Here is an 8,889-nt window from a genome sequence, read left to right as displayed (position 1 = left end):
AATACTTTCCACAATTATTACTTCGACGGAGATACGCAACAGCATTGATCAATGTTGACTCACCATCAGTCGGTAGCTACCTGTCTTATGTCCTTTAACGAGTATTTTTTGTACATTTATGTACCTATGAATTTATACCAGGGATAAACAGCTCTTACGGTTTTGAGGAATTTTGCTATGTGAAACAATCGATTTCAATCGATTTTTCGATTTAGTCCTATCAGATAATAACAAGAGCACGCTGTAAAAGAGTAATAATTATTGTCCATGAGCTTAATGAAATATTGCATTGTATTTCGTTTGAGGATTTAATTTTGGTCTGCGTTGCTATAGGGTTCAAAAGGTATAGCCTTGTGACAAATAGATTGACCCACAGACGTATAAACAGATAGACAGAAGGACGGACAGACATACAGACAACGGAGGCTTAGTAATGGGGTCTTAAAATAAAGATAGTGCAAAGGTAAGCAAGATATAAGTATTTTGTATCGGGACGCTGGAAAATGTCGTGTACTCACTCAACTATTTTCAAAATTTGTACGATTCCTCTAATGAACACGGTTCTGCGCCGGCTTGCGTAATTCTTCCATCGAACAGCGTTTATGGAGGGTCTACGGACACGAAAAAATAATTAATTGTATTTTATATGTGAGGCATGGTCACATCAGAGAGATCTCTCGGCAGATGTTATGCCTGGGGACCGAAATCCAAAGGGAAAGCGTCGGATATTGTATCATTAAGTATACGAGGTACCTCAAGGGTTAGCAGACTTGATTCTTTGATATTAATTTCAGTTTTATTTCTCACGCGTTCCCAGAAATAGGGCTTTGACGGACGGACAGACCAACAATAAAGGTATTCTATAAGGGTCTCGTTTTTTCCTTTTGAAGTATGAAGCCCCCTAAAACTTAATATTGCACAGATTTCCATGTAATGATAATGAAGACTATCAAGTAATTTTTGGGTATACCTATGGGAATTCAGTAAAATATCACAATTTCAATTCAATGATCACGCCAGCGAAGCTAGGTAAAGGTTAATATGATTGTATTGTATTGTATTATTCTTCGGATCGGCAAGCGCAGCGTAGCACGTCCACCAACGAGATGGACGGATGACCTGGTTAAAGTCGTGGGTTCACGGTGGATGCAGGCCGCTTACAACCGAGGCAACTGGAGGTCTATGGGGGAGGCATATGTCCAACAGTGGACGTCCTATGGCTGATATGATGGTGATGATGATGATGTATTATTCTTTCCAAGACTACGAAAACAGCGACTCCACGGAATTCCTTAAAGAGATGTCATCTGTGGCGTGAAGCCTGTCCATTAACGACCTATCGCCTTCGTTAGCCGCGTATCGCTGCCTTAAAATAACAGGGTCTAAAACCCTATGAACTTAACACTCGCCTCCTACCAGACAACAGCACTTAAACTGAAATTAGTCACGCCGTTCTCAGCCTTATGGTGTTTAAAATTCAATAGTCCAAGGGACATTTCAGACTTCTGACCAATATCGAATGAATCACTTTTAGCTAATCTAAATTAAGTTTGCTGGCTGTTCACTGAGGTTTAGACGGATTTGGGTCTTACGAGTGTAGTAATAGACGATCGGTTTAATTTGTGGAATGATTTTTATTGTGGTTTTTGAATACGCCACCCGCGAACTGATGGCGTCTGATAGAGTCAGTCCGTAATAGGGTACTATTATAGGAAAAATAGACTAGAATGGACGTGTAAATCGGTCACTCAATATCTCAAATGGAATTGTTCGTTTACTCCTGAAGAGACTTCGAATGTGTTAGTCTACTTATGGTCTAAATAGTCTAAACAAAGTGGGGAAAATACGTAACTGCATAGTACTTCTATTTATTGATATTTTTTTGTTAATGATATTTTTACTGAATAACAGCGCCCTCTAACGGAAAGCTGCCTATATAAGTAGCTCTGCCTATTATTTATTTTTGGTAAAGTTATTTAGTTATTTACAACCTCGGGCTAAAATACTCAAAAGAGACTCTGAAGCAATCTATATGTAGCTAGACATATTAGTAATCTGTGAATCTATAACAGCAATAACCTTAAAAAAAGACATTGAGCATAGATTTTACTGGCTGGACTTTAGCAAAGATATTTGTCTATGGGTACTAAATACTCTTTGACTCTTTGCATAGATATGACAGGTCAATAACGGTTGTATTGTGTATAATTAATTATTGGTTAGTCTTATTCGTAAAATAATTACGCAGCTAATAATACATCTGGAGCATTTCCGGCCAAAATCTTGCTGATATCTACTTGAGCAAACAAAAACCCATTCAAAGAATCGAGAATTATATTTCTTATCATGGCCACTGACTCAACTAATGTATGTACTATTTTAAGCAGTTCTATACCTAGCTTATATACTTAAATAAAAATAACGCCAAGAAGTATCTAGCTTTTTCTCTTTGCATAGCATATGTTGGAACGATAATCTTTGTCCTAAACATTGTGTAGTACAGTCACCAGCACCAATATCTGACACAACAATCGTGCATAAATATCTGATACGACTCTATTCCTAGGGCCCGAAGGACGTGTCAGATATTTTAGCAGGCTCCGCTGTAGTAGATATTAATGCTGGTGACTGTACCTAAAACACCTGTTTTGTCGAAATTTAAAATGGCAGTTTTTATTTATTATTTATTAGTTTTTGTTTTTTCATCTCATTACCATATTGTGTACGGAATGTAGACCGCGATCAAGCTCCTGATATTGTGAAGCATCTATCAGGGTCATACGTGATCACTGGTAGACCTTATTATAGATATATGGCTCCGTTCCCATCAGAGATGTGCGACGAATGTGTGTTTTTTTATACGACTGGATGGCAACGAGCAATGGTCTCCTGATGGTAAGAGATCACCACCGCCCATAAACATCTGCAACACCAGGGGTATTGCAGACGCGTTGCCAACCTAGAGGCCTAAGATGGGATACCTCACGTGCCAGTATTTCACCGGCTGTCTTACTCTCACGCCGTGTTTCATGAACCAATAGGAACGCTTCTTTAGCTTGCCGCACTCTGCTCAGCTGTTTCCACCAGAGATCTGCTGTGCGAGGATAGGTAAATGAAGCGATTCTATTGGTTCATGAAAAACAAATTCCTCACAACACATCCTCGTACATCTCTGGTGGCTGGTGGAAACGGTGCCTTAATCACTTCCCAGGAACCCGGCGCGGCCAACGAAGAGCTCCCGGGGCTGGCACCGCTGGGCAGGCTGGACCAAGTCATGGTGAAACAACAAATAGAGATCGCAGAGCTAGCTTTAGGTGTAGAGAGGAGGAACAGATACAGAATAATGGACACAAATGAAGACATAATTTACTACGCTATTGAGGACACGGAATTGACAAACCGTGTACTTTTTGGTAGCTACCGTTCTTTCAAATTACCTATTTTTACGGAAGACCGCACTCAGGTGAGAGTTGAAGTTGAAGTTTTTGTTTTGAACTACATAGCTTCTGCCCAGTATCCGTGTCAATTTTATAAACATAACTTAGAAAAATTTACTAAAGACAATTATTTATTTAATCAGGCATTACTTGGCGGAGGTCCATAATAATGAACTGAAACAATTACTGTGCTCACCCGCGACCTTATGTAATAGCTACGTTTATGCAAGAAATGTGTGTTCATGCAGTTCCTCCACTTCCACACTGTAAGAACACACACATCACACAAACCCATCTATCACCACCACCACACTACACTGACGCGATTCGAACTCAACCAGAGCTCATCTTCAGAGCAACACAACCATTCACCATATGTTAGGTTCAAACTACTAGACTGCTGTTGTTCTGAAGATGAGCTCTGGTGGAGTTCGAAACGCGTCAGTTTAATGTGGTGGTAGTGCTAGATGGGCTTGTGTGATTTGTGTGTGTTCTTACAGTATGGAGGAGGAGCAACTGCATGAACACACATTTCTTGCATAAACCTAGCTATCATACATACGGGCATCTAAACTACAATACCTGACACGCTTAAATATTTTCCTGCATTTTTTTTTATATATAATTTGCGCACCGTTTTTATCGCATGCTCTCCACATCGCTGCTTATATACGGTATCGCAGTGACGTGCCGTAAACGTCAGGACTTTACCGTTTAGCCAAAAGTCTTGTCGTTTACGGCCCGTCACTGCGATTCCGCACCGTTTGCGTATTTTAAGCAGCGGTGTGGAGAGCATGCGATAAAAACGGTGCGCATACGCTGCGTCACTGCGATTCCGTGCCGTCACCGTTTTTTAAGCAGCGGACCTTTACTCCCCACTACGCTCGAGTAAATCCACAAATGGTTAAACTGATCGAGTGTTGCCATTATTTCCGGTTGCGAACTTCCTTCCGCTGGCGTTCGTGTCGTCATAGTGTGTTGTATGTTTTTATATGTTTTAGTTTTTAAATTGGTCCCACTGAAAAACAGCGTTGCGGCTTGCCGTAACATTATGCTGACTGGGGTCCACTTTATACTTTCGAATAACATTTTCGAGTGAAGTGATTTAAAAAATCGGTTCCCAGGTCCTACTCTTCTCTCGTCCGCTGGCTTGCAGTTGTTGTTGCTGCTTTTGCTGCCTGCAGATACTGACTGTGTCACTGCCATCCGGCACTGTCCTTGGATACGTTAGGCAGCAATGGGACCCGTTTAGAGTAAACTACCATGTCGAAAATGCAAACCGTCAAGTTATTTTCAAAATTCTGGGTCCAATGATAACGTGCCGTCTTTTTGGAGACGTGAATATTCAAGTGGTGAGAGTTATTTTAATGTTACAAACACTAACAAGTTTTGATGGTACAGTCAAGTGCAAAAATAAGTATCTATTCGAACCACTCAAAAATATGTTACTACGGCCTTATTAGAATTAGAATTAGAATCGTTTATTGCAAGTCACATTACAATTTAAAGGATTACGATATTATTACGATATTATTACGATTAAAAGGATTACGTCGGAATAAGAGTCTGTGGTACTTATTTTTGAAGCTTTGAATAAGTTCATATTTTAACATGAGTACAGTCAAGGGCAAAGAATCGACACGGCCAAAGTTGCAAAAATGGTATAGCACGGCCGGTAATGTTAAGTGCATAAAGTCGTGTATACATATTTTTGCAACTTTGGCCGTGTCGATATCTTTGCCCTTGACTGTACACGGTTTACTTCATTTCATTAGACATATACCTACTCAGCAGTGGCTCAAAATTTGGACCACTCTACATGCAAAAATTACCTATAAATGTATACATTTAAGGGCCAGATTTTCTACCGTTCAGACTTTTACATGTATTCTTTGTACAGTCGAGGACATACATACAGCCATAGCGTCAAATATATGTATACATCAACCGTATGGTTAGTGCATAAAGGTGTACAGATATTTTTAACGTGTTGGTAACTTACATATATTTATGCCCTTGTCTGTGCAATTGCACTTATGCTCCGAAGGAAAAAAAATCATGTCTCTCGACTTGATAGCTGATATTTCGGGATTTAGCTAGCATATAAAAAAAACCTAATGTGATATTTATGCAAATATTTTTTTTCTTTTGTGAGAAATCTTTACCCTTCATAAGGGCCCCCAAACAAATTTTTATACACACAAGCCCAAGCAATTATCACAATAGTAGGATACGATCGTTCTTAGATCTTTATAAATCTATCTACATAAAGAATTTGTTTATCGATATCCAGCGAGAACAAGGAAGGCTGGGGGGAGGCTTATGTCCTTCTATCTCTTAAGATCCATGGCGGGGGCCGCCTTGGGGGTCCTTCCTTCCTTCCTTTCCTTCCGTCCCAGGGTCTCAAACTATGCATTCCAAATTTCATCTGAATCGGTTAAAAGACAGACATACAGACAGACTTAGTTTCGCAACTATAATATTTGTAAAGGATGACTAATCAATAAAATAATTATGCTCATTAATTACATGGATGTACCAGTTGAATTTGAATAAAGAAGAAGTGGGTGTGATATCAAAGAAGTGGGGGGGACTAGCGCGGGAGTATGTAACAGACGCCGATTACTTCAGCATTTCTTACAGCGAAAATTTCGATACCAAGACCAAAGCCATACTGTTAGGGGCCCTCTTCCTTATTGTGAGTAGAAAAGCTTTACTCAAGTGGGTTATGCCTGATCCATCCAGCAAATAACCGGTCGAGATAGTTCAGCTATTGGTCACAATATGGGGCCTAAGAGCGTTTTCAGCGTGGTTTTCAGATTATCCGATCCGATATCGGGCACCGATACGATATCGGGGCAAGTAAAATGTATGAAATATGATTCGATATCGGATCGGATAATCTGAAAGACAGGTACATACAATCCGTGAGCTCTTAGAAAAACCTTCGGGTTTCGGGGGAAATCGGAAGGATTCGTTAGTAGAAAATGACAATTGACTTTTTGACTTAGTAGCAATCGATCACGCGAAGAGTGCACTCGTTGTGTTTCATTGATTTATATAGAGCAGTTAAAACCACCACTTGCATATTTATTTAGTTTGTTATTTTCGGACATTGATTTCCATGGCGAGTTTAACAGGGTATTACTGTAAATAGCCAATCATGGGAAATTGATTATAATGTATATAAATATTTTGTACAGAATGCTGTAAGTTTTAGGAAACGTGTTGATCATAAATATTTTATGAAGGTTCAAGACCGAGTTATAGAAGCAACAGGGAGTTCGAAAAGTACATTAAAAAATAAATAAACGAAAGAAGACCAAAAAAATTCATTTGACATACCCAAGAAATGTAGATACAGTATAACAACAGCTCTACTTCCAAATAAAAGTAGTGTGTTAAGGCGGGATGTTCTCAATTTAAATTAACGATTCGAAAATGCTGATTTTGTTTTATTTGTATCATGCCAAAAAGTCATATTGTATTAAAATTAGAAAAAGATAAAGAAGCGTAATATTATTACAGTAAGGTTTATTTTGTATTGATGATTTTTCTTTACTTAACTTTTTACTGTAACTTTGAAAAGTTTTGCAAGTTTATAACAGAACAGAACCGCATACCTATCACGATCGCGTGTTATCGTCAATACCCGAAGCATGCTTCTACAATCCGAAGGTTTTTTAAGAGCTCACGGAGTGTATTTCATATTTACTTGCCCCGATATCGGTCCGATACCGATATCTGATCGGATAATCTGAAAACGCTCTGAAGGTCTCCTACTACACCGTATCATATCATGACCGTAATAGGAACATGTCAACAACGGAATATCAAACGCATACGAGACACGCGACGGCGACGGTTGGTTACGGAACGTGCTACGTGCTAGTGGGTTTAGCCTACGTACGCACTACGCGGCTAACCGCGCGGTTTTTGCACGCCGTCTCTTTCTCAAACGATACTTTGAAGAGGGACGGCGCACTAAAACCGCGCGGTTAGCCGCATAGGGCGTACGTAGCCATAGATAGTCTCATAATTTTATTTATTCATAATGCCCGGGCATTATACATACCCTTATTAATCACTTTGTCCATAACATATATATATTGTGGGGATCTCGGAAACGGCTCCAACGATTTCGATAAAATTTGGTATGTAGAAGTTTTCTGGTCTTATCTCTGGGAAAAAGCTGGTTACCGAGTTTTAGCCCGAGCGGAGCTCGGTCGCCCAGTTATTAAATAATTACATGCATAACAATTTTGCACGTTTAGGCTGCATTTACACCAGAGAAGTGCGAGGATGTGATGCGAGGAATCAGCTCCGCTCAGCTGTTTCCGCTAGAGCTGTGCTGTGCGAGGATAGATAAATGAAGCGATTCTGTTGGTTCATGTCATGAGAAACATATTCCTCGCAATACATCCCCGCACATCTCTAGTGGAAACACAGCCTTAACAATATAGGATAAGTAAATTTTAGGTACCTAATTAACTAAATGTGAACAACCTTCAGCTGCTAGATTTGGTACATTCAAGGATTTTAAACATTTTACTTATCTATCATTGTATATAATACAAACTAGACTACGTTGTGTATTTCAATAAATGTAAATGTTTAAATAGTTTAATGGGGAAATTTCAATATTTAAGACACCAATTGACGTTTGTTTTGTTTACATTTAGAATAACTACCCAAACCAAGTATATAACACTAAAGTTCTCGGTTGTTTTATGCAATAAACACGACGTTAAATTAAACGCAATGCATTTGACGCACATCTAATGTAACCGACGAAAATCCACGCAATCTAAAATTACCAAACATACGTTTGCCGCTGCGCTCACCGCGTAAGACAATGTTTGGTAATTAATTGATGTGCGTCAAACGTATTGTCACAATACAAGTAGCAACAATATTGTGTATTGTGTTTAATGCAGCGTTTATCGCATGAAACAACCGAGTGCTTTAAACTAAGTTAGTTTATCAGTATTAACTAAAATACTTGTAAAGTCTTATTTTATTTCAGGATTACGTATACTTCGAAAGCTAAAGTTCCATATAATGATGCAAATAACAGTCAGAGAAAGAACTCCACAAACTCAAGAACTCTCTTGATTCCACTTAGACTGGTGTGTAGTATATCGCATTGCTATGCAAAACAAATACTACTGTTTATATTGGTACCCTGTGAATGAATTAAATAAATAAACGTGATACTTGTTTAATTTTCCCTTTTCTTAGATTCATATAAATGTTTTGTATGGTTTGATAAAGATGACCCACTTTCTCGTTTGGCTCCCTCGCAAATAAAGTAAAAAATATTTTTTCACTTCTCATGCTCGTAAAGTTCGTATTTATGCTAGATCTAGGCGACATAAAATTACTTTTTATGCTCTAGTTCATAAAATAAAATCTTCGTCTAAGATTAAGGCTACCAGGTGTAAACAGCCAG

At 38.8% G+C, this 8,889-nt stretch overlaps 1 protein-coding gene across 2 annotated transcripts; it reads left to right on the top strand.

The window, feature by feature from the left end:
• The first annotated feature begins 2,182 nt into the window (after positions 1-2,182).
• LOC141428540 (phospholipid scramblase 1-like) lies at positions 2,183-8,641 on the top strand. 2 transcript variants are annotated; one of them, XM_074088537.1, is made up of 5 exons: positions 2,183-2,367; positions 3,212-3,463; positions 4,562-4,789; positions 5,980-6,135; positions 8,464-8,641. In XM_074088537.1, the coding sequence occupies exons 1-5, from the start codon at positions 2,347-2,349 to the stop codon at positions 8,485-8,487; spliced, it is 681 nt and encodes a 226-aa protein (XP_073944638.1). In that variant the 5' UTR covers positions 2,183-2,346; the 3' UTR covers positions 8,488-8,641. The 2 variants fall into 2 exon arrangements, with proteins under 2 accessions (XP_073944638.1, XP_073944639.1); XM_074088538.1 differs by lacking the exon at positions 5,980-6,135.
• Positions 8,642-8,889: the final 248 nt, after the last annotated feature.

Source organism: Choristoneura fumiferana, chromosome 6, assembly GCF_025370935.1.
Source record: "Choristoneura fumiferana chromosome 6, NRCan_CFum_1, whole genome shotgun sequence".
Classification (NCBI taxonomy): domain Eukaryota; kingdom Metazoa; phylum Arthropoda; class Insecta; order Lepidoptera; family Tortricidae; genus Choristoneura; species Choristoneura fumiferana.
The sequence above is the reverse complement of the archived record's forward strand: the minus strand, read 5'-3'. Positions and strand labels throughout refer to the sequence as shown.

What these genes read in the sequence shown, in the direction of transcription:
- LOC141428540 (XM_074088537.1), top strand. Translation starts at nt 2,347, where the DNA reads ATGGCCACTGACTCAACTAAT. An exon ending in TGGCCACTGACTCAACTAAT is followed by an intron (nt 2,368 to 3,211) that starts GTATGTACTATT and finishes ATCACTTCCCAG; the next exon opens with GAACCCGGCGCGGCCAACGA. An exon ending in TTACGGAAGACCGCACTCAG is followed by an intron (nt 3,464 to 4,561) that starts GTGAGAGTTGAA and finishes ATCGGTTCCCAG; the next exon opens with GTCCTACTCTTCTCTCGTCC.